The sequence below is a fragment of the Misgurnus anguillicaudatus genome, chromosome 14 (assembly GCF_027580225.2).
Source record: "Misgurnus anguillicaudatus chromosome 14, ASM2758022v2, whole genome shotgun sequence".
NCBI lineage: Eukaryota > Metazoa > Chordata > Actinopteri > Cypriniformes > Cobitidae > Misgurnus > Misgurnus anguillicaudatus.
The window spans coordinates 13,718,904-13,744,714 of NC_073350.2; the positions used below are offsets into that span (position 1 = coordinate 13,718,904).

At 37.8% G+C, this 25,811-nt stretch overlaps 2 protein-coding genes and 1 long non-coding RNA gene across 5 annotated transcripts in view; 1 reads left to right on the top strand and 2 right to left on the bottom strand.

Annotated features, from left to right (window-relative positions):
• The first annotated feature begins 421 nt into the window (after positions 1–421).
• On the top strand, positions 422–19,299 carry tmem259 (transmembrane protein 259). 3 transcript variants are annotated; one of them, XM_055184003.2, is made up of 11 exons: positions 424–1,435; positions 8,658–8,951; positions 9,043–9,205; positions 13,076–13,186; positions 13,357–13,479; positions 13,576–13,676; positions 14,445–14,502; positions 14,617–14,700; positions 16,417–16,549; positions 16,773–16,872; positions 16,956–19,299. In XM_055184003.2, the coding sequence occupies exons 1-11, from the start codon at positions 1,220–1,222 to the stop codon at positions 17,598–17,600; spliced, it is 2,028 nt and encodes a 675-aa protein (XP_055039978.2). In that variant the 5' UTR covers positions 424–1,219; the 3' UTR covers positions 17,601–19,299. The 3 variants fall into 3 exon arrangements, with proteins under 3 accessions (XP_055039977.2, XP_055039978.2, XP_055039979.2); XM_055184004.2 differs by having other exon boundaries at positions 9,043–9,151; XM_055184002.2 differs by having other exon boundaries at positions 422–1,435; positions 9,043–9,151; positions 14,445–14,700.
• On the bottom strand, positions 3,142–3,904 carry LOC141369548 (uncharacterized). The gene is made up of 2 exons (XR_012373346.1): positions 3,749–3,904; positions 3,142–3,301 (listed from the first exon to the last, which is right to left on the bottom strand). It is a non-coding gene; the product is annotated as an uncharacterized lncRNA (long non-coding RNA).
• Positions 19,300–21,848: 2,549 nt separating the features above from the next.
• Positions 21,849–25,811, bottom strand: part of grin3bb (glutamate receptor, ionotropic, N-methyl-D-aspartate 3Bb) — a 90,164-nt gene continuing 86,201 nt past the window's right edge. Inside the window, exons 7-9 of the mRNA XM_055183933.2 lie at positions 24,789–24,953; positions 24,375–24,442; positions 21,849–22,941 (exon numbers count right to left, since the gene is read on the bottom strand). Of these exons, the coding sequence (XP_055039908.2) occupies positions 22,434–22,941; positions 24,375–24,442; positions 24,789–24,953 (741 nt within the window). The 3' untranslated portion in view covers positions 21,849–22,433. The remainder of the gene's footprint in view (positions 22,942–24,374; positions 24,443–24,788; positions 24,954–25,811) is intronic.

Consider the following 25,811-nt stretch of genomic DNA (forward strand, 5'->3'; position numbering starts at 1 on the left):
CATACAAGTTAATTTAATTTACACCAAATAAACTTTTTGCTCTAATAAACAATGCTACTAAAACTAAAACTGTATTTTATTATAGCAAAATAGTTTTATTTTTGTTTAAAACATCGTTTAAAAGAGGTTCACGTTTGTTTTTTTATTTTTGCAAATGCTTAAAACAAACGCATCGCTTGAAAAATAAAAAAATATACAAATGAGTCATTTGTAACATGAAAATATAGAAGATTGGCATCCAATCTTTATAGTGTAAAAATCCATAAAAAAATAAACTGATAAACATATGCATGAGAACCTTAGAAATGATAAAATACAAATTATGTATATTAAAAATACAGCAGAAAATGTATTTGAGTTTAAAAATGAAGCAGCGTAGACCAATCAGAAATCACGTGACTCAATGTCAGGTGACTGAACACGGAAGTGACTGAAGAGTGGCAGCTTATCGCTCGGTTAGAGCTTCATTAATGCTGCTCCCAAGTCCGCTTCACTACAGAAAATGGTCGTGTAAACAGATGATCGGCAAGACAGGTTTGACGCATTTCTCGGGATATAATCCAGCCCTGAAAGCATTATTTAATCGACGAGTGTCTGTGATATTGGAGTTATTGTTTGTGTTTATCGAGAAGTAAACGAAACATACGGGTCCCTCAGAGGAAGCTCAGCTAACCTGTTAGCATACCACTGTTAGCAGCAAAAGTAGACGTGCTGTTCCAATTTCAACATCCAACTACTCTATCTGACCCTGTTTTCATTTCCAAACCTCGGTGACTGTTATGAAACCGAGAAATCAGTTGGTCTGTAATGTTACACGTGTGCGTTAGTAAGTTGGCGCATTTGGTTGGGTTTCCAGTGGAGTTGCAGGAGGCCTGAGTCACATCTGGAGGACAAACAGAATCCTAAACACACTTTCTCAGCCTGACATGCGTATCTAATCTCTCATTATTTGCTTTAGATGACAACCAGATGTGTCAAATGCTTGGAAAATCGTATTGTTTGTTTGTAAAGTCAGTCATGACATGGTAGAGGCAAAGGCTACGTTGTCTTGCAACATCCTTTCAAAATACAGCAAAGTTTTACCGGATATCTAAAGATCAGTCCGGTTCTGTAGACGTGAGACTATCAACGGTATGTGCTAATGTTGTGTGACCGGCCTGCATATCTGGATTTGCATACATTGACATTCCCCTTATAAAGTTACTGTACTGCGACCACCATGTCCGACAACCAGGGCAATCTAAACAACAACGTCCCGCTAAACAACAATAATGGAGGACCGAACCGGATCAGAAACCCACCAATGAACCAGAACCCCCTGATCAATGTGAGAGACAGACTCTTTCATGCCTTGTTTTTTAAGATGGCAGTTACATATGCCAGGCTGTTCCCACCATCCTTCAGACGAATATTTGAGTTCCTGGTCTTATTAAAGGTGAGATTTGCTTTGTGTCATTCTGATATTTGTGTTGTTTGTCTCAGTCTGTTATTGACATCCAGTTGCTTGTAGATAAATGCTTGTCATTAGCGTTGTATGTTTGACAACAATGCTTTAGAGCTCTGTGTTTTGTTTGTCTTTTTTTTTATTTTTTTTTATTTAACTGTATTGACTTTTAAAAGACATTTGATGACAGGCCATGTTACAAGTTACAATCCTTCACATGCCAGTCACTTTTATCCAAAGCGATTTACAGTGCATTCATTGAATCTAAACACTTTTATCAGTATGTGTATGTGTTCCTTGGGTCAAACCCATGACCTTTGCGTTGCTAACACACAAAGCTCTACAAATTGACCTTCGCTTCTAGAAAGGAACATGACTCAGTCAAATTCAGAAATAATAAGTCACATTACAAAAGAAAATTGATTTATGTAAAATTAATACTATTTTATTTTCAGTTTTTAACCCTTATTTGTTTTTGAGGCCATGTTTGGCCTTTTTTGTCTTAATTTGGCCACAACTTTCTCTGTGTTTGAGCTAATGGGATGATTTTTGGTCACAAATCTTATATTTACACACATTGTAAGATTTTTATTTTTTCAAAAACTCAACAATATTCCATAGGCAAACGTACTACCCTTTCGTGTTGTTAGTGGCAAAAAAATGCCACTAAATTAAAGCTCACGTAACACGCTGTTTCTGCATTTCTGATGTTAATCTGGAGTACCTATAGAGTAGTATGACATCCTTTATATCTCTGAAGAGTCTTTAGTTTAATCAGATTTATAAAAGAAAGATTAGCTTTACCGAATCTTTCCGATAACGTACGAAAAAATGAAGAAGGAGGAGGAGTTATACTGCGGGAGGAGCGAGTACGAGTCATGCAACACTATACAACACTTATAACTTATGATTCACTACATGTTCGTGTCATTTATATAATATGCACGCGACTATTTCCAACATAAGACAGAAGCCTTACTTACCGCGTGCAACTCGTCATGACCCGGTTGGGAAAATCCACTGCATCAAACAAACACGCAAAACTCCGCTGCTACCCCGGATAATAAACTATATCTATTGTTTCCATAAGGCTGGATGTCTTCTCCTTACATCCAAAAACACACTTCTTCTTTCGTGCCATTGTTGACTTTTGAAATTAAACAAAGCTGAGTGGCGTGATAAGCTGTTAGCAGCTTTAGCGTCTCCTGCTGATTGACGGGTGTGCGGGGTTTTCCGGGGGAAGTTTTCTGGTGGAAGCCCATATAAAGAAGTGATACGTATCGAAAACCCCTGAAACGTCAGTTAGAACTGTAATCGAAAAAAACTTGCCGAAACTTGTACGAACCCTGGCAAAGTGCAATCAGCACAGAAATACTCTGTAACACGTCCAACTGCTCTTTTTTGACACTTTGCCTACGTTTAGCATGAGGAAACAACTCTATAACTGTGTTAATAATAGAGCTGGGGTAAACGATTATTTTTTAAACGATTAATCTGTCGACTATTTTGTTGATTAGTCGACTAGTCTAACGACTAATTGGACGATTAATCTAACGATTAGTTTTCTGTTTATCGATTAATAAAAACCATAATGTATCTCGAATAAATAACAAAAACATTCTTAATAATATACTTTAAAGATACAACCTTTAAGGAACAGTTTTGCACGACAAAAAAATATTCTGCTTTACACAAAATAAAATAAATAAAAGGATTTTATTGTTATACAGTCTGTTTACTCTTTTACAGTACCAACATAACTCTTGTTCAAAAAAATTCAGGGCAGGCATATTCGATCATGTCTATGAAGGCTTCACCCTCAACAAGAGACAAAGGCCTCATGTCTTTGACAATCACCTGTAAAATAAAGAAAATTATTATTAATAACAACATGAACATAGCACCTTTTATAGAATCATATGAAGAGTTTTGTTGCAAAATTTTTGTCAAAACATGTTTATTATTATGTTATCATGTTATTATTTTGTTTTATTGTGCTACTTAGCTGTATTTATTTAAGTTTATGAAGGTTTAAATCAAAACAAACCAACTGCAGTTGAATTGATATTAATTGGAATGCACAACTAAAAAAACAGATTTCTGAAAAATGTAAATATGTTGCTTACAGTGAAAGAAGATGAATTATTACACAATCCAAACAAGGACACAAAGAAAATGGCCAAGTTAATTGAAAAAAAAAAACACCCATAACCTAGCTAATAAATATAGGACAAAAAAAATGGGCACAGCCATTCCATCCTAAAAAAGCTCAAAGCAAGCAACAGTGAGCTAATAATTACTTACTCTCAAAATCCTTTTGCTCAGTTCTGCTGCTTTCTGTGTAGTGCATTGTGTCTCTTTCCCAAGATAGGACTGCAAGGTTCTTTGCTGTGTCCTAGAGAAAACACAAAAGCAATGCATATTAGAACAGCTTTGACAGTGGGGCATTTTAAATCTACTCTTAACCAACGTGTAGAAGTAATGTTATGTCCAACAATGCATTTCATCATCATGGTTAGGCTAGCCAGCTGCTAACGTGCTACTGTGTTGTTACATGGAAATTGCCAGGGTTAACTGTTACACATATCAATATTTATCTGTTTTCAGTGCTTATAAAACCATGCATTCATGAGCACTCTGCACCAGCTTATGTGCAGCCCTGGCTCCGTAAGTTTACGTTACACTGGCAAACTAGCGTACTGAATCATGATACTATAAACTGGCTAACGTTAGTCTATTGTTATGTTTTTGACTCGTAAACAACCAAAACATGAGTTAACGCTTACTAAACGTCAAGTCGTGACTCTTGAGTTAGCTAACATTAGACATATAACGTCGCACATGAGCAACGAACTGCACCGAGAGCTAATATAGTTAGATACCACCACTGAAGTGCACATATCTCATGCTAATGTTACACAACACACTACACAAACATGAAATTAATTTTGCCAACTGTAAAACTTACTTTTTCTTGTCTCCTTCACGAGTGACATTGGGGTGCCTCCGTTTCAGATGCTCCAACATCGCTGATGTGCTGGTGTGGTATGCCATCTCCATTTGGCAAATAGCGCAGATAACAACATCTTTACGTTTGGAACTAAATTTGAAATATTCCCATACCTTCGATGATTTAGTGCGAGCTGTTTTTCTTTTTTGGGGGCTTTTTGTAGGCCTTTGTTGGAAATTATGTGAGGAGGTTGGTGTTTCGTCCTCCATTTTTTATGTTTTGTTCTCAAACGCGCGTGTGACGAGCTGTGTCGAAGCGTCGACGCAAAAATATGACTAAATCTGTTAATCAACCTCAGTATTGATCAAAACTGCCAAATGTTTACAAAAATCCAATGATTTTAACTCTTTAATTGCCAAGTTATAAAGTGGTGTCACTGATATGGGGAGAAAAAAACACAAAATGACAGATTTTCAATGTATGAATTGTGGATTGGATTTGATTATAACTTTTTCACAGTCTTGTTGTTAAGTTTGCATTTTAAGGACCCCAAAACGCCACTGTCTTGTACAGGCAAATTATGCTGTCCATTTGGTGTCCTCTTTGCAAAAGGAAAACCACCAACAATCAAGAATGCATGATAATGTTTCATGGGTCTGAAATCAAAAAATGTCATTTATAATGGAAGTCAATTGGGCAAAAATGGCTACCATAAATGAGGGAGAAAAAAATAAAATCTGATGCTGCACAAAAACTAAAATGTATCAAATCCAATGTTTTTACTAATCTATGACACCAGTTAATTAAAATGTAAAATTTTGCTGAGGTGTGTATCATGATACGCATAGCCTACGGCGTAGCTACAGCATAGAAACTTAACCCTAGGGTGGGCTTAACCCTAGGGCGAATTATAATTCCTATGTTGTACCCTCTATGCAGGTTATTTGCGTCAATGTGCTGCTATTACACATGAAAGTAGGCAATGTCCTCGTGCATGTTAAGGCAAAAGCTGCAACAAAAGTTAAATATCACTCCTCAACTGGGCCTATCTTTATTTTTACCATCGCAAACAACTCAAGCTGTAACAAAAGTTGCTGTCTATTTACCTCCATCACAGCTGATGGTTCTCCAACAACGTACACAACACGCTGCTTCTTCACCAGCGTTTGCATTAACATGCCAGTGGACATTGCCTAGTAGCGATGTGTAAAAGCAATTTGACGCAAACAACGACATCGGCTACACATCAGTTTTCATTTATACGTCTATGGCATAGAGGCTACAGCAGCATAAGTCCGATGCAAAAGTATAAATCATGCATAAACCAAACCCTAAAGTAAGTACATGTTGCTATTTATAGATACTTACTCTGTAACAGGGATCCTAAGCTTTAAAAAATTAAAAAACATGTAATATGTGAAAATGAAGGTAAAACTGTGAACAAACTTTTAAAAATTACTTCTGTTGGCAACACTTAAACAACATAAGCTTTTACACTTAAATTTGTCACTTAAAGTGTGGGAATTAAAGTTTAATTTATTTTTAAGGTGTTACCAATTGAAGTTTTTTTTTTAAGGTTAATCCAACTTTCACTTTTTGCAGTGTATGAAAGGTAATTCACCTGGTCTTTTGGTAAACACCATTAACCGCAGCAGATATTATTGCTCCGTCATAAACTACTGTAGCAGGTGCACACAGGAATGAAGTTATTCAGATGTTGTTGACCTGTGCTCAGATGGTGTTGATCTGCTTCAGGAATTACCTGTTAAGTAACTACTTACATTACATTACTAACGACCTACATGTACCTTTTGTGCTGTAGGACTGTAGTTGAGATGGTTCCAACATCAAAGATTGCCAAACCAGTGACAGATATTATTATTTTCAACACATAGGATTCGTGAAACTAAATGAGATGTATGAAGAGTTGCACAGTAACACAGTGTTTACTCAAAAACATAGCTTTAACTGTTTTCTCAGGGATTTCGTAAATGTGTGCCAGGATTTGTCCCGGGATCATTTGATTTTGGTTCATTTACACTGCAAGTAATTTTTTGGAATTTGTGTGTGCAATCACACATCTCACAGGGTTGGGTTCCCACTGGTCCTTGAAATCCTTGAAAGTTTGTGAATCTGGGGCAAAAATTCAAGGCCCTGTGAAGTTTTTGATAATATGCATACATAGATACAGGTCATTGAAAGTGCTTGAATCTATTTTATGCAAGAAATTTTCTGGAAAAAATCCACATTATTTCCTGTGTAGTGTAGGATAATATCATACAAATTCTAGACTTTTTAAGCACACGTGCTAAACTGTTCGCTTTAAATGCTTATATCTTCTGTATGCGAATGTTGATTCATACCGAAAAGTTTTTTTGCATAGTTGTGTTTTATACATGAAAACGTCTCTGGTTACGTATGTAACTGTTGTTCCCTGAGAAGGGAACGAAACGCTGCGTCTCCCTTGCCATACTTCCTGCGTTCCTGTAACGCCGTCTTTGGCAATATTTCAGATAGTGATATACTTCCTGGATCCCACTTCACCCTGTCTTTGTCGTTAAGCCTCACCATTAGTTGAATTTGATATACACATTCAGACGCACTTACCCCTGGAGGTGTCCCCAAAGTGTCGTCTCAGTGATGCAGCGCGAGTTCCCTCAAAAGGGAACTGTAACAATGTATCTTAAAAGGTAACACAGTGTAACCTTCCTCTCACTTGAAATGTGTCCCCATTAAGTCCTTGATTTTAGGGGTATTGGACCTGGAAAGTCCTTGAAAGGTCCTTGAATTTGAAGTGAACTAAGGTGTGGGAACCCTGATTTCAAAAAGATCCTGTAAAGACACGTGGCATCAGAATGTGACATTTATATTTGTAATACTGCACTTGTGGAATTTTTTCGCAACGTCTTAAGTTTGCTTATTATCTGCCATTTTCTCTCTCGAGAAACCATGCGCATGATTTTTTTCTGAGTTGATAATAAACTAGCGCATCACGTACCATACGCTGGAGAATGATCGCGGTTTCACCCTGATTTATTCTAGTTTGCAGACATTGTTGTGAATGTTGATCTGCATTAAAACCCCTAGTCAGAGTTGCACGATAACTGGGTGATTCTCACGAAAACTTGGTTTTAAAAATGTCAAGCATGAAAATGTAAAAATTGCTTAAATTTACTTTTTTTCCCACCAGACATTGAAAAACAAAGTCTGGAGTAAATGGGAACATTAATTTAAAAACTTTTACTTATCATTTAACACTTTTTGTAACATAATTTAAAAAATGAGTCCTAAAAAATCTCATTACCGCAACAGTTAGAAAACATCAACACTGACATATTTTCAAAATGACATGACAAACCTGAAAGAACATAATTTGGAGATTCTGCACATGCATTTAAAATTAAAAGTATTATGCTTCTATTAATTAAATTAACATTTAATAAGCATCTGTTGCGGTAATGATAATCAAAATGTTGTGTAAGCATTCTGACAAGACAATATTTCAAATTAACTGTAAAAAATGATCTTACCTGGTAGCCATCTTGAAGTAACTGGTCCATGTGCTTGGTCACTCAAAATCAAATTTTATTAAAATTCTGTATGTGTGCTTAAACTGTTCTCAAAAAGTGTTGCGGAGGATGAGAACATCAGGCATGGACACATCATTTTCCTAATTTTTCTTCATTATTATTATTCATGAATATTCAGTAAATATTTTTTCTGTCATCTAAAGCAGTCTAGCAAAACATCCATTTATTTCTTTTCTTAATATTTTTGTGTTAATTTGATTAAATTACAACATAACGCATGTTCAAACACAGCCGGACACATTGCGGTAATGAGAATTTCAGCAGAAAATGAGATAAAATTTCCAATTATAAATTCTTATGTTGAAATCACACATTGTGCAAGGTAGAACACAGTATTTTGTTAATTCTGATGCTTTTTAATGTTACTATATTACACATTTTAAAGCTAAAATCATTAGTGCCGTGGTGTTTCAATGGTTTCGTGAGAATCACCCAACTCTGTCATTGCGGCAACCCATGCCAGGCAATGTGTTTGGATCGATCCCAGGTAGGGTTTGGATTTACACAGCAGAAGGCACTTTAGCACTTATATGGCCTTTTTTTGGGATCAACGTTTCATGAAATGGGTTTTTGTCGACACGTCCTGCTATGTTAATTCTTTATTGTCTAAACTGTGGCTTGTTTGCACGTTTGTATTTGCAGTCACTACATTGTCATGTTGTGTAATTGGCAGGCGTTGTTCATGCTTTTCATCCTGGCCTACATCCACATTGCATTCTCACGCTCGCCAATCAACTGTCTGGAGCACGTGAGGGAGAAATGGCCCCGCGACGGGATCCTGCGCGTGGAGATCCAGCGTAACTCCAGCCGTGCACCCATTTTCCTGCAATTCTACGAGACCGAGGGAATCCAGGGGCTGGTGAAGGAATCGGAGGAGGATGGAGGCGAATCCGGAGAGTTTGTGCTTCAGACCGATGCGGAAGAGGAGGAGATGACGGTGGAGATGTTCGACAACAGCACAGTACGGGTCAGTTGAGTCAAAAGTGGCGGCATTCGTTTTTTGCATTTATTTATTAATATCTTTCTAACAAAGTTTGCTCTCTTTCTCTCCCATGCAGTTTGAGCTGGACATCGAGCCGCGTCTGAATCCGTCGGTGAGCGGCGGGGCTCCAGGCTCCAGCTTGAATGAATCGCAGGATCTGTCCTTCAGCCAGGCCTCTTCTAAAGGTATGCAGCCGCTGAGGGAGTCTGTCTCCGAGATTGAGATGCTAACTCGAGCAGGTAAACATCTCAAACTGCGTAGCTTCCTGCCCAACTCCTTCTTCCACTGTGATATCACATCTTCTCTTTTCCCTCCATCAAGTGCAGCCCTTCACATGTCCCCTAATCTATTTTTATCTATTCCCTTTTCTTATCTTACTCATCCCAAAGGTCATGTCAGCTAGTTCACACGGCATCATGGCCTGACCATGAACGGTCAATAGAGCGTAGAGTCTCTGCGTGTTCCTGCTATTTCCAAAGCCATTTTGGTTTGAAATTCACGCTTGTTCCATACCTTGGTTCATATTTGGATTCGGATTAGTTTAATTAGGTTGGATTGTGAAGGGTGTGACTTGCACAAGTTTTGTCAGGGTCTGACCCTGTGTGTAAACGTTGAAAGGAAGTAAAAATAAAAGAGTTAGGGGGGTTCAAAAAGACCTGAATGTTTTAATTCTCAATGTTGAATTCGAAAATGTTTCTATAAAATGCATGGACACCAAATGGACAGCATAATTTTTTTCTGTTCGTTTACACAACAGTGGTGTTTTGGGTCCTTAAAATTCAAAGTTTTGAAGAGAGGTTTGACAGTTTTTCATAACAACGCCTTGTCTTTCTGTAAACTACTCAAACGTGATACTGTGATAACGCTGACGGCATGCGCATGACAAACTTATTAACGCTTTTCAACAAAGTGTACAAAATTTTGGTGCCTTATAGTCCAGGGTCACTCGTAGTAATAAACCTACCTTATCGTCCATCTAAATTAGGGATGCACCGAATCCAGATTTTTTGGGTTCAGCCGAATACCGAACCCACTGTTTAAGATTCGTCCGAAACCGAATACCGAATCCTACTCGCATCCTTATTCCATTAACACAGTAAAACACATTAATGAAGTAAACAACGTCCACAGCAGTGTATTTTTCATTTTATTTAATTTTAACTGTACATTATGCCAGGATGACAAGTTGGAAAAACTATTTTGACAATTACCATAAGCCTATGCATAATGAAAGCGATGCCTTGCGACACGCTCGTTTTTCCAATAAGCAAGCAGCTCCGCGCTGAAAACCGGCGCGATAGTTCAAAAGTATTCAACTTTGAGTGAGAAGCTCCGCTTGTCAATGTCAGTTTTCACACGGCCGTCAAATTACAGTGGAGGAGGGGCGGGACATTACCACAGCAACCAACCGGCTCACAGCTGAAGCATCACAGCTACCAAGCGCTCGGCTGAAAAACAGCTGGCGTTTTCAGCCGTGTTTAAAAGTTTTAGGGTGTCCAGCCCCTAAGGCTCTCCGAAAGAAAAAGCTCATCTCCACGTCAGCACCCGATGTCTGTAATCAACGGCCATGTGACGTCGACCAGCGTAGCGCAAGCCTAGGGTTCGGTGGAAAAAAAATCTAAGATTCGGCCGAACCCGAACCCCGTCAAAAAGCCCAGTATTTGTCCGAATCCGAATCTTGGATTCGGTGCATCCCTAATCTAAACAAAACTGTTCGATGCTTCCACCGCATCATCTTGAAGCTTGTTTGTATTTGTCACTCTACACTGTAAAAATTCCTTGTTGCTCTTAAATTTTTTAGTTTAACCAATTTGTAATTACAATTATTTTATTTCAATTTATTTAAAGGAATAATCCACTTTCTTTAAATTATCAGGATTTTTTTCTCACCCCCATCTCATTCAAATATTTGTGTCTTTCTTTGTTCAGTTGAGAAGAAATTAAGTATTTTGAGGAAAACATTCCAGGATTTTTCTTAATTGAATAGACTTTATTGGACACTAACACTTTACAGTTTAAAATTGCATTTTCAACGCAGCTTCAAAGGGCTCTTAACAATCCCAAACGAGGCATAAGGGTCTTATCTAGCAAAACCATTGTCATTTTCTGCAAAAAAAATCATTTTTAAACCACAACTTCTCGTCTTGCGCCAGCCGTGTGACGCACGAGCGCGACCTTACATAATGCGTTAACACGTCGAAAGGTCACGCATATAGTATGCGAAACTACCTTTCTAGACAAGGTAACATCGCCATCTACTGGCCTGGCATACGTATCACAGCAAATTTAGTCATCTGCACGGATTCGTTCAAATCCATTGTTTCGTCTGAAACCGTTCACTCCTTCACTATTCCCTATATAAAGAATGACATTTAAGTCCACTATATGGTGAAGAAGTGAACAAAAATGAGTGAGCGATTTTAGACACTGATGTAAATAGCATGCGTCAGAGAGCCGTCACAGAGATTCGTCATAAACACTTACACCTGTGCCCGTACGGAAATTAACCATGGTTTTACTACACTTAAAACCAAAAAAACATGGTTACTACACTTTTACCACAAAAAACATGGTTAATTTTTGTAAGGGTATGGCTTTATTGTCTACTGTGAAACGGTAAAATTTACTTTCTTACTGTTTGTCACATTTGTCATGTTTGTTGTATTAGTTGATAATAAAGAGAACACATCAACTGCTTGTCATATTTATTTACTGTTATGTGTATTAATTATAATTAATAAAAATGTGTATTCTATTTTAAATAAAAGGCATCACAATTATTTTTAAAATGTAAAAAACTGATAACAAGAACTAAGTGTATAAACGTAAATTTGTGGTGTTAACTGTCAGTATTCTTCAGTTGATTCTAGTTACGCGTTCGTCTCAAATTGTATCACTGAAAATAGTTCGTGAGCAGGCATTCATCGAATGTACCCTCAAAGTTAGAAAGTGCATTGTGGGTAAAAAGTTTAGCGTTTCCCATACATTGATTTACTCGTGGCCGGCCGCCACAAATAGATTTTTCATGATTTCCATTTACATGTATATTTTACGGTTTAAAACGGCTTAATTCATGTTGCGAACGCTCAGCGTGCCACTCTCCCCCTCTCTCTTTTGTTGTGTGCAGTGTGCAGTGCTTCGGCAGCGCTCTACTCTCTCTCACATGACATTAAAAAGGTGGCGGTGCTTTAATGTCCGTTCCTCAGTATACTTTCTTTTTTGCGTAAACGTCATCAGTCACGGATGTTACTGACAAAGAAGACGACTGATCTAGTTTCCCACACACACAGACACGTTTTCTTGATGTGAGAGCTTTCTCTCTTCAATGTAAATGTATGGCGATTTTGTCAGACGATGTCGCGTTTATAAATCAGGATTTTAGCAGCAGTTAAAGGAACAGCTGCTTGGATTAAACACGTGGTGTTACAGGGTCGTGTTTAGTCACTATTTTATAGGCTACTCGTTTTATGTCTGACAACAAAATGGATATGTAAAAATAGCATTCAGTTGTGTTAAAATGCAATATAATGTGACGCATCAAAAAGTAGAAGTAAGACATATTTCAGGTGCCAACACTAGATGAAAACCCAAACAGGTGATGACGTCACATGTATGCTAAATAGCGTGTGACATCATCACCGCCACAGTCTCTCAAAATCCTGTGGGAAACACTGAAGTTGTGAACGAATTTGGGGAATTAAGTTGTTCGCCAGATTTCGGACACCATTACGAAATGGCAGACGCCTAATATAATGCACTGTATAGGAGATAGGGGGCGATTTCGGACATAGCCATTTTATTTTGTGTACATTAAGTTTTTCATAATTGCAAAGGACAACTTTTTTAGTTGTTCACTACTTTTTTGTTATGTAAACATAGCCTAAACTTGCCCGTTCATAAAATTCAGTAGATCCTCGTATACTCTCAATTTTAGTGCAATATATTTTAAAGGGTTTTTTGTTTTGTTTTTATAAAGCTTAAGGTGGCGGTCTTACCGAATATCTCAACTTTACAGTTTATTGGGTATATGATAAAAGTTGTATATTTTGTTTAGTAATGTGCTAATTTAATGCAACACTGTCAACATCTTTTAATATGTGTTTGTGTAGTGTGGCCGCAGGAGGAGTATATCGTGGAATATTCTCTGGAATACGGTTTCCTCCGGCTGTCTCAGGCCACACGCCAGCGTCTAAACATCCCGGTCATGGTTGTGACTCTGGGTGAGTACCTAACCCCCTTTATTAGTAACCCCCTTTATCTCATCTCATCACATTAATTCAATTGTCAAAAAATAATAATGTATGAAATCTGTCCCATAAACGTCCTTAGAGAAGATCCTTTACATATTTATAGTTTTGTGAGTGTAACTTCAGAAGTTGTCTGTGTGCAGACCCCATGAAAGATGAGTGCTTTGGAGATGGTTTCAGTCGCTTTCTCCTGGATGAATGTCTGGGTTATGATGACATCCTGATGTCCAGTGTAAAAGCTTTAGCAGAGAATGAAGAAAACAAAGGTAATATTATGATTCTCAAGCAGACTCCCTATGTAGCAAAGATGTCTTAATAGCTCACCAGTATATGTTAACATTAAGCCTGAATGGTGTCTTTAGGGTTTCTGAGGAACGTGGTTTCTGGAGAACACTATCGTTTTGTCAGTATGTGGATGGCTCGTACCTCCTACCTGGCAGCCTTCGTGATCATGGTTATATTTGTAAGTACTTCATTACATGGATTGATCCTGAGGGGTAGCCTCATCTGTGATGTTACATATGTAGTTTACAGAAACCAGTCCAAGAACAGTGTTGGGGGTAAAGCATTACAAGTAACGTGCATTACCTAATAATAAATGTAAAGTAACGCATTACATTTTTGTGATGAAATATGCAATTTCCGCTTTCTGACTTTTTAGTCATTAAAACACCTGCAAGGCCTGAAAGAGATCAAGCCTCATCCAGGGCTCCAGACTAACTTTATTTACTAGGAGCACAGTGTCCCCCAACTGAAAATTTTAGGGGCGCAACCAGAAAATTTAGGGGCACACACCATAAATCAACATGCTAACCAAATAATCACATTTCTACTAATTTCCACTGTATTACTAATAAAAACTTTGATGATAGATGCAGAAAGTACAATGTGCTGTTTAAAATTCAGTGTCACATCACAAAAAAGGTCAAATTTACTGGTTGCACATGTGCGACTGGATGTAAAATTCAGTGGTACACTCTCAAATTTTGGTGGCAGTCTGGAGCCCTGCCATCCAAGAAAAAGTAACGCAAAAGTAACTAAAAAGTAATGTAAGCATTACTTTCCATTAAAAGTAACTATATATATATAACGCAATTAGTTACTTTTTTGGGGAGTAACTTAATATTGTAATGCATTACTTTTAAAAGTAACTTTCCCCAACACTGTCCAAGAAAGCTATTACGAGGTGTTTAAATCTTGCCTTTATTGTAATCATTCTGTAATTTTTCAGACACTGTCCGTGTCTATGCTGCTGCGGTATTCGCACCACCAGATTTTTGTCTTTATAGGTGAGTTCCCATCAGCCTCTCTCAACTTGTACCTTTACTTTTGCATCATTCAGTCTGAAACACCTGGTATCTCCTTAAAGACATCTCTCTCTCTCTTCTCTCTAATCTTCTCAGTTGACCTTCTCCAGATGCTGGAGATGAATATGACCATTGCCTTCCCTGCCGCTCCTCTCCTCACTGTCATCCTGGCTCTAGTGGGTAGGTTGAACTAAACTTGAGTTTAAAGCTCCTCTAATATACACTGTTTCTGCTTATCTCATTTTAATCTTAAGTACCTAATAGAGTAGTACATCCTTCATATCCCCAAAAGGTCTTTAGTTTTATCAGATTTCTTAAAGACAGATCAGCTGTACCGATTCGTTCTGAATAAGCATAAGCTCCTGGAGGTGTCCCACTATCTCTGAATAACTTATGATTCACGACATGTTTGTGTCGTTTACAGGATATGCACTTATATCACTTGCTAACAAAACAGACATTTGATGCAGTTTTAATTACCACCTGCGACCCATGACCCGGTTGGGACCACCCCATTTCAACAAAATCAAGCGTTAAACAAACACACATGCACAACTCCGATGCTACCCCGGATAAACAAACTATTTAAATAGTTTCTATAATGTTGGGCTCTTTGGGAAGCTAAACAAGCTTAAATTTCCCTCACAAACAACAACACACTTTTCTGATGAAGTTGATTTCGTGTCAGCTTTTGGTTCGTGTGTGCATGCGCTATTCCGGTTAAAATGCCCATATAAGGACTTCCACTGTACTTCCTGCACTGAATTGCCCACAAAAGAAATAAAGCAAGATTGTTAAGTGGATGTATGATTAAAACTTTTTGAAACTTGTATAAACGCTGAGAAACTGAGGCACAGAAATACTCCGTCATACGTCCAACTGCTTTTTTGACACTATGTTTAGCGTGAATAATCCAACTCTTAAACAGTGTTAATAAGTCAGAATGCATGAAGTAGCTTTAAAGGATTGATCCATTTTCTTAAGAAAGAAAGTCCGGATGGTTTGCTCACCACCATGTCGTCTAGAATGTTGATGTCTTTTTTTGTTCAGTCGAGAAATAAATTATGTTTTTTTTAGGAAAACATTCTAGGATTTTTCACATTTTAATGGACTTTAGTGGACCCCAGCACTTAGCAGTTTTAATGCAGTTTAAAATTGCAGTTTTAAAGGACTCTAAATGATCCCAAACGAGGCATAAGGGTCTTATCTAGCGAAACGACAAGAAAAATAAAAAATCTGCACTTTAAACCACAACTTCTCTTCTTCCTCCGGCTGTATGACGAGCCAGCGCGACTTTACGTAATTGCGTGGTGACGTGGAAAGGTCACGTGTTACATATATGAAACGCACATTTGCGGACCATTTTAGACAATAAACTGACACAAAGACATTAATTAGTATCATTCCACATACAAAAATGTCGGAACGGTCCTCTTTCTCCACACTTGTAAACACTGGGGCGTAGTTTCGATACGTCATCCGCGACCTCTCGATGTGATGGCGTATTACGTGAGGTCGCACTGTCGCGTCACAGGACCAGAGAAAGACGAGAAGTTGTGTTTTAAAAGTGCATATTTTTTATTTTCTTGCCAAAAATGACAATCGTTTCGCTAGATAAGACACTTATGCCTCGTTTCGAACTGCAATTAAACTGCATTAAAACTTATAAGTGTTGGGGTCCATTAAAGTCCATTAAAATGAGAAAAGTCCTGGAATGTTTTCCTCAAAAAACATAATTTCTTCTCAACTGAACAAAAAAAGACATCAACATTTTGGATGACATGGTGGTGAATAAATTATCTGGATTTTTTCTAAAATGGACTAATCCTTTACCCCCCTCCCCTTTTAAGATTTGTTTGATTTTTATTTATATAATACTTTTGATCCTGTCTACAGGGATGGAGGCCATCATGTCCGAGTTTTTCAACGACACAACCACTGCCTTCTACATTATACTCATTGTTTGGTTAGCCGACCAATACGATGCCATCTGCTGCCACACAAACACAAGTAAACGGCATTGGCTCAGGTATGTTTGTTACCACAATATTCAAAATACATTTTTCTTAATCCATCACTCATGAGGATCTATTGCATTTAGGGTGCTTCCTCAAAAAAGAGCTCCCTTTATAGAAAAGCATTTTAATTCCAGCTTATTTTGGATCCATGCAACGTTTTTTGTTGCTTTGTTGAAATGTCATCAAGAATGATCCTTCAATAAATTTAAATGGATCTCTTGTGCTGTTTTGCAGATTCTTTTATCTGTATCACTTTGCCTTCTATGCGTATCATTATCGCTTTAATGGCCAGTATAGCAGTCTGGCGCTCGTCACATCCTGGCTCTTTATTCAGGTATCACTATTAACATTCACTATCAGCACGTACCTTTAACAAAAAAGCAGTATAATTAAAAAAATAATTATGTGTTTCTACAGCACTCTATGATCTATTTCTTCCACCATTATGAGCTACCGGCCATTCTCCAGCAAATCCGAATCCAAGAGATGCTGCTTCAGAACCAGCAAGTGGGTCAGGGCAACCAGACAGCACTGCAGGACAATCTCAACAACAACACCACCAACGCCGCACCCGCCGGACAGGCCAACGCAGCCGGCCAAGACCGCCAAACCACTCCGGATCAACCCCAGGTCGACACCCACAACGGCTCAATAAACCTCGGCCCGTCCGTCGACCCATCCAGCTCCGTCAGCGATCTCGACTGGATGGCCGAGATAGCCATCGGTCCCGAAGTTCTGACCATTTCGCGCCTCAGCGGCTCACTTTTAGAACCCGGAGGAATCCAGGAACCAACTGTGACGGAGTCGCAAACCCCAACGAGAGAAAACCAAGAGGGGAACGTCAGCATAGCCGGCCCCTCTTCGGTAGATATCACAGGGAGGGGTTGCGCTCGGGGTCTGGGGCCCCCTGGTGGTGGGCGGCAGATGGATTTGGAAACGGACACAGTGACCTCACACACAGACTGCAAAGCAGCAGATACAGGCAAGGGGGCCGCAGACTTAAACGGCGAGACGGGGAAGGAAAACGAAACCTCGCCGGACCCCCATTCCGCCCCCGCCTGAGATACCCGCTCGATCCTCCCATTCAGAACGAATGAGTCTACATCCTTTGCTCCGCAGTCTGTCTCTCTCTGTAAATTATTCCAAAAGGCATCGATAGGGAGAAACCGTGATGGAGCTTTATATAATTACATCCTCGAAACCTCCAGCGCAAGCCTGGAAGCAGACTTCTGCCGTCTAGAGTCACGCTCTCAAGAGTAAATGATGACGTGTGGAGTTGTGATCATCTAAAGAGTGTACATGTGATTGATTGTTTTTGTTTTTTATTGATTTAAACTTTTAATACAGGGAGCATTCGGCTTGCAAATGTGATGTATCGCTCATTAATGGTACCCAAATATAGGCGTGCGCACGGGAGACCTGCTATGAGTCCCATCGCACATTTTGGCTTTGTTTCATTCCATTAACGATAGCAATCACTCACTCCTTTAATAAATAACGCTGCCTACTTGTATTCATTCAAATGTATCTGTGAGCTGACTACCGACATCAAGGTCTTGGACACTACAAGTGTGAAATTCAGATTAAGATCTTGACTTCCAACATTTGTTTATTGGTGACACTGCTGCAAAGTAACCGGCAATTACATCATTTTATCCAAAAAATTCCCATCTCTTATGTGATCCTAATTGAAAACGTTGTGTCTCATTTCTGTGGTTTCTAATCCTCATCAGTAGAAATTTGTCTTGGTTTTTAATTCAGGTCAAGCCGGGTTTGAGAAAGAAAGAGGCCGTTTGAAGATTATTGCCTTACGCTTCTTAAACTGAATATTAACCCAGTATTTCCCTCTGAAGTACTCGAGGGTCGATAGCCTTACTTAGAAGCTTCAATGAGAATACAGTCATGCAAAGCAATCAGCAAACGTATGTTGTTTCTGTGACGGATGTTTGCGATCAATAAAACGGATACAGCGGATGTAAGCGGTGTGAAGGTCAGACCCTATTTGTGGTATAGATGCTCATTGTTTCCATCTTAGTCAATATTGAAGCATCTCACCACATCAAGGTCACTTGCTTATTAGGAAGACCTGATGATAAAACAAAGTCGGTGCGTCAAGAAGTCTTCACCTAGTGCACCAACACCACTAAAATCCTGTTTTAGGAGTTTATTGTCATGCATACTCTCTTTAACTGTGGATGAATAAACATTATTGAGGAGGTTCCTTTAAAGGCTATGCAACAATAGGGCAAGTTATTTTTTGAAATTGTGCAATATTTTGAGGCAGATCTATAAAGGATGTAAAGTTTGAAAGAGCGATTGATTTCAAAGATTTTATGATCAGTTCCTCTTAATTTTTTTTTTTTTTTTGGTGCCTATTTGCCATTGCGAGAGGCGAATGATTGTAGTGTTTAGATTGTAAGTTGTCTAGAAAGACGGAAACTGATTAAAAAAAGATTTTCAGTTTTGTGAAATACTAGATTTCGTCTCATCAAATGTATTTAACTGTAATGTATAAAGGCAAATGCATAAAGAAACTTAATTTCCACTTATATGGGTATATGTTTTTTTGTGCGTTTCTAAATCCTGATTTTAAGACTAACGAATAAAGGCACAAATCCCATTTAAAGTGTGAACTACTAGATCTACAACCTAATTTAACATCAAATTAAAGGAGTCATGCACTGACTTATTTTATTATTTTGTACTGTTCTTTTTGGTCCACTTATAAGTGGTTTTACATGAATAAAACCAATAATAATAAGTCATTTTTAGTTTTTTTTCTACCATGTTATGAGTCTCGGGACATATCATGAAAATCTGACTTTTTTCTTGTGCTATAATTTGGTCCCCAGTGTGTCTATCAACCTAGAGAAAGTGAAATAGATCAACCCAGTAACTTAGTTTTGGTAAACCATTCACTGCAAGCATGTAAAAAACTGGTAATTGAAATTTGGCTCTCCTTGTTATGTCAGAAGGGGATAAAACTGCCCCTTAATCTGCACTATCCAACCATGGGTCCTTGAAATCCTTAAAAGTTTGTGAATCTGGGGAAAACAATTCAAAGGCCCTGGGAAGTTTTTGAAAATAGACATACATACAGTATATACAGGTCATTGAAAGTGCTTGAATCTATTTTATGCAAGAAGTTTTCTGGAAAAAAATCCATATAATTCCCTGTGTAGTGTAGGATAATATCATAAAAATTCAACATTTTTTAAGAACACGTGCTAAACTTTTCGCTTTAAATGCTTATATCTTTTGTATGTGAATGTTGATTCATACCAAAATGCTTTAACACATGAAAACTTTCTCTGAGAAGGGAACGAGACGCTACATCTCCCTTGCCATACTTCCTGCATCCCTGTAATGCCGTCTTGGGCAATATTTCAGATAGCGATTTACTTCCTGGCTCCCGCATCACCCTGTCTTTGTTGTTAAGCCTCACCATTGGTTGAATTTGATATACACATTCAGACGCACTTACCCTTGGAGGCGTCCCCAAACTGTGTCACCGCAATGACGCAGCGCGAGTTCCCTCGAAAGGGAACTGTTACAATGTATCTTAAAATGTAACACGATGTAAACTTGCTCTTACTTGAAATGTGTCCCCACATTTAGTCCTTATTGTACCTGGAAAGTCCTTGAAAGGTCCTTGAATTTGAAGTTAACTAAGGTGTGGAAACCCTGCATTTAGTGCAGAGATCAGCTCATTTGCATTTTAAAGGACACACCCAAAAACTGCAAATTTTTGATCACACCTACAAAGTAACAATTTTAACGTTATAATAAATGATCTATATGGTATTTTGAGCTAAAACTTCACATACGTACTCTGGGGACACCAAAGACTTAATTGACATCTTAAAATAGTCTTGTGAAATGTCCCCTTAAAGCACCCTGTTTTTGTGGGTGTGCCGCATGAAAGACTTGGAAGTAACCGGCCACTGCTTTTATTGGGTAACAGTGTTGCATATCTAAATGTTTCAATGCCCCCATCTGTGCATGTGCGGAATTGCACATTATAATTATTTAAAGCCCCCCATAGTGGATACATTATCACTTAAAGTGGCCATGTCAAAAGACTTTTAAGATGTAAAATAAATCATTGGTGTCACCAGAGTACACATGTGAAGCTTTAGCTCAAAATACCCCAACAATAATTTATTATAACATGTTAAATTTACCACTTTGTAAGTACAAGCCAAAATGTGCAATTTTGGGTGTGTCCTTTAAAATGCAAATGAGCTGATGAAATGCAAACACTGAAATTGAAACTCAATTGTGCTTTCAATTATTTTCTCTTTCTCTCTGCACTAAATGGGAGTGATGTGGTTAGATAGTAACACCCCTTAATCTGCACTATTACAATAAGATCCCCTTATGACATCATAAGGAGACCCAAATTTCAATGACCTTTATTTTCACATGCTTGCAGAGAATTGCTTACCAAAACGAAATTACTGGGTTGATCTTTTTTACATTTTCTGGATTGACAGAAGACAGAATTTAAAAAAAATTATGAAGCTCACAGATAAGTCATACAATATTTCAACAATATTTTTCGGTTTCATTTTATTGTAACTAAAGGTGCAGTGTGTAATTTTTAAGAAGGATCTTGTGACAGAAATGCAAAATAATATACAAAACTATTATCAGGGGTGTATAAAGACCTTTCATAATGAACTGTTATGTTTTTATTACCTAAGAATGAGACGTTTTTATCTACTGAGGGTCCCCTTACATGGAAGTCGACATTTTGTGCCACCATGTTTCTACAGAAGCTCTTAACGGACAAACTTTTTTTACTTAGTTGTCTCCGAAGATGACATGTTTGTCCAGTGGTGGTTACTATAGCTTCTCTATGCGTAGGGATGAGCAGTGAACTGAGCCATTAGTTGCAATTCGCAACTTCACCACTAGATACTGCTAAAATTTACACACTGCACCTTTAAGTAAAACCCCATCCAGAAAATGTTATGATTTGATGACAGTTGTGTTAAATATCCATCAGGATTCCCTGTGAATAAAAGAAAATCCAGCCTGGATCCCCACATCCAAGAACTTCAATGGTGTTTAAATAAACTGAATGTGGATGTCAAATAAATGATCACAAGATGTAAGAGTATACATCTTATATATTCTGTCGCCTTAATCACATTTTAGCATTGAAACCAAAATAGATGTTTTTTCTCAATTGATGCTGTGCTTAATACTGCAGTGCATCATGATTCTGTATGTTGTATTGTTCTCTTATTGTTTTTACTGATCCCCAAACTCCAAAATTGACCAGAATCAAGCTCCAGACATCAATTGTATGACAAGATCAAGTTTATTTCTTTAACACCGAACTTAATTCAAACAGGCAGCCTGGCCATTCATACAGTATGTCAGACCTTATGGAGAAAAAATCAATTAACAATAGCAATCAGACACCACAAACAAGCTAGAAAACCATTGCCAAAGCAGCAAACTCCATGTGTGAGGTCCATCAGGCTGTCAGTTCACGTTTAATTCAGGAAATGGAAATAAAATTCAAACAGCTGGGCTGAGAATGAGTCCCTCTGGATGTGGATAAATTAAATAAGCTCTCATATCTGGCAGACTTGCTGGTGCTTTCAGCCTTATTATTGTGGGATCTGTAGGTCTTTATCCACAAATAACATCTCAATGATCTGAAAGAATCCTCAACCAGGCGGTTCCTGGTTCATTAGTAGGTGGAAAGTGATGCTGTATAAAATAACCAACGTTTTTAGCATTATTATTAGCAAAAACGCACCAAGGATCAATGTTGCCTTAGCTTTTAAAAGATTCCAAGTATGAAAGTCTTGTGAAGAGGACACACAGAAAAATCGTGTCCTTTAATTGAATTATTCAGTCGTCCCGATGTTGTGAGCATCACCTTTTCAGATCAGCTGGCTCTTTGGTGAGGGCGGGGCAAATAGTGGCTGTAACTGTGGGCGGAGCTGTGGCCCCCGTGACAACAGCGGCAGCCGCTCGTTCTTTAGCCAGTGTAGTCTGAAGCTCCGCCCTCCGAGCCAAAGCGGCTTTTAAATTCTCGCGGATCTCCTCGATCTTCGTCTGGAGCTCCTCCAGCTCCCCCTCTTCGGAGGGACTCGATGAACTGGCAGAAGGGGTGGGCCGAGCCACGGGTCCTCCGTTTTCACAGACCCTCGCCAGTAAACTTCCCGGGCCCGATCTTAACGAGGCGGAGCTGCCCTGACCCCCCTCCCCCATGACCCGGGGGAGGAGACAGCGCGTGTTGAGGGTCTCCAGGTTGAAATGGACCCTCTTGTTATCTTTGGGCTCCTCTGCCACCTTGGTGCTCTCGTTGTTCCATCTGGCAAAAGATCCAAGGGGAGCAGGTGGAGGTGGAGGGTTGGGCTGAGCTTTCTGGATGTTACAACTAGAAAGATAGAACCAAGATAAGTGTTTTAGTTAATAAATAAGCTATCCATCGGTACAAGATCCTTTTGCTGGAATAACATCAAACACCAAAAACAGACAAATATCTAAGTGTTTTGTTATGTTTGCACGTATTTAACCCTTTAACTGTCAACCCCCTTTTTGATTACATTTAAATGAATATAACTTAATGTTATAGCCGTCATTATTAGGGTCAAGGTCATGATGTTAATTATTTTGTGTGAGTATGGATACATTAAATATAAAAGGGTTAAAATTTCAAAATAAATTTGCAGATTACTTGCATACATTCTCTTTCTTTGAGGACCAAGTCTAAAATTTAATTTTGAAAGAATATTTGGGGGATAATTGCAAAAATGTCAATGTGGTGTAATCTGTCTGTGTCAATTGGTGTAACTAGTATTTTTTTTTTAATTAAAATATAAATATATTCATAAAAAATGTGGAATAAAATATAATCATCTAGTTTAGTGTAATGTGATTTTTTTACATACATTTTTACATCATTTGTCAAAGATTATTTAGAAAACAGAGCTGTTTTCAGCATATGTCAGGACAAATATTACATTTTTTATTACATTTAGAAATAACTAATAAAATGATAATTTTTTTTTTTTAATGATTATGCTTACATGCCATCAAGGTGGATAAAATATTTAATATTTTTTATTATTCTTTGGCAAAATTGGCGGTTACACCATTTGACATTTCAGGTCTGTTCAGTCTTGACTTTCATAAAAATGGTGCAAGTTTAGTTTTTTATTGCTTAAAATTAACATAAATATGCAGTGCATTGAAATAAACCTGATGCATGCTTTTAAAACCTTTTTTTATTTATTAATTTCTCATCTTGCCAAATTGTTTTTGTCACTGACCCATTAATAAAAATAATGCAATAATACACAAGTCAACATTTGAAGTGGATCAAAACCTTTCATAAAAGTTGTCTTAAAACCGATACCCAATACTTTTTATGAGAATTTTATGAACTTTTTTAATCCACTTCAAATGTTTACTAGTATATTTATATATTGTATTTAAAAAAAAGATCAAACTGAAAATGTTTCATGCCCAAAATGCTAAAAAATTACAAAGCCATACGTCTCAAATAGTTTTGGACCACATTTCAGGTTAAAATTACAAAGAAAAATGTTTTTGTCACATTTTTAGTAGTTTTACCAACAAAGACCACTAGGTGTCATTGGTTTTCTGCTTACTATTGTCACAAATTAATACATTACTGTCACTGCATTATTATTACTGCAAAAAGGTTTTGAAATATAACATTTTTCAGCTTCCCAGTTACATAAACGTGACAGTTAATGGGTTACAGAGGACAGACGTGAGACAAGCTGTGATAAGCACAAACCAGCTGTTAAAATGAAAAATGAATGAACAGAACAAAGTGAAAACCTTTTTTCCGCGTTTGCACGTTGGCGCTTCACATCCTCGTAAGTCATGTTCAGTGCCCTGTGGATTTTCTGTGAAAAAATGAAGTTATCTCAGCGAGAGAGGAATGAAAGATCAAAAATATCCTTTTGATTTTTTTAAAAAAATCTATATTTCAGAAATGACAATTACTGAATCTGCCTAGCAGTAATCCCTCCCTTAGAGAAAATAGCATTAAAGACCCTGAGAGATCAAACACAGCTTATTTACACAGTCAAAGCATAAACAACATTTCTGCTCCATTACAGTCTTATTTAAAACGTAAATTAAATGAAACATTTCGATTAAACAGGATTTCTTTAATGAGCATTTCAAGTTTTTGGTCAAATGATGCATTAAAGGTCTTCATCACAGCACTGAACGCAGCTTCTGTCTCACCTGACTGGTGTGAAGCCAGTATTTAAACTTCTGTCGACGGCGGATATGCGGCAGAACCAGACGATAGAAGGCGTGTTCACCCGCCAGAGTGAGTAAGGCTCCGGTCACACCGACACACAACAAAACAAACAGCCCTGAGAAATGACGAATGCCCATCTGTAGCGTCTGAAGAGACAGACATAAAATATAAGTGTTATTAGGTTCCTGCTATTAGATTATGAGCCATATTAACTGTAATTATCAAAGCATTCATTATTCTTTCCATGGGGCGCATTTTCCAATGTGAGCCATAATGTGAGTCATTAAAGCAATATCTTCATTGGTAACTGCATTAAGACTTTCTACTAATCTAGTTTAATGTGCAAGCATGCTTATATATTAGCCATCGGCGGTCTGATCTCCTAAAGAGAATAAGCTTTCAAAACATTTCTCAGTTTTATATGATTCACCCAAAAATGAAAATTCATTAGCACACAGTGGATGGAAGGCCTACATTCTGTTGTATTCACAACATGATAATTTTTGGGTAAACTATCCCTTTAAGTTTGGTTGCTAGATGAAGCATTGGGAGTCAGTTCATGTTCTTGTGGTTTCATCAGTCAATCAAAGCTGTCACGATGTAGTTTTCCTGCTGGGTCACATCACATGATAAACAGCTCAGGTGAATGATTAAAAACGGTTCAAACCTTATTAGCATAGATGGCTGAATGCTGTTTGTGCTATTGTAGGCCATCTGGTAACTTTAATTCAGATTCATGGAAATAATAACAGATTTCTCCAGGTATATATAGACTTACTAGGACTAACAATACATGCAGTTGCACACAAGAGGGCAGTGTAGTACTGCTTATTGAATTTTCAATGCAAGATATAATCTGACCAACTTGAGTTTATTGACCTAAAAACTTTAAAGTTACGGTAATTTTAGACAGGAAAGGTACTTTACTATGGTTTAATAACCACAGACGCAATATATAAACTAAATCAAAGTTTGAGGTGCTAAATAATAATAAATACATTTAA

Bases quoted from the DNA above. Each gene is read 5' to 3' on its own strand.
- tmem259 (XM_055184002.2), top strand. From the start codon at position 1,220: ATGTCCGACAACCAGGGCAATCTAAACAACAACGTCCCGCTAAACAAC. The intron at 8,952-9,042 runs GTCAGTTGAGTC...TCTCCCATGCAG, and splicing joins TCGACAACAGCACAGTACGG to TTTGAGCTGGACATCGAGCC. The intron at 13,187-13,356 runs GTGAGTACCTAA...GTCTGTGTGCAG, and splicing joins GGTCATGGTTGTGACTCTGG to ACCCCATGAAAGATGAGTGC.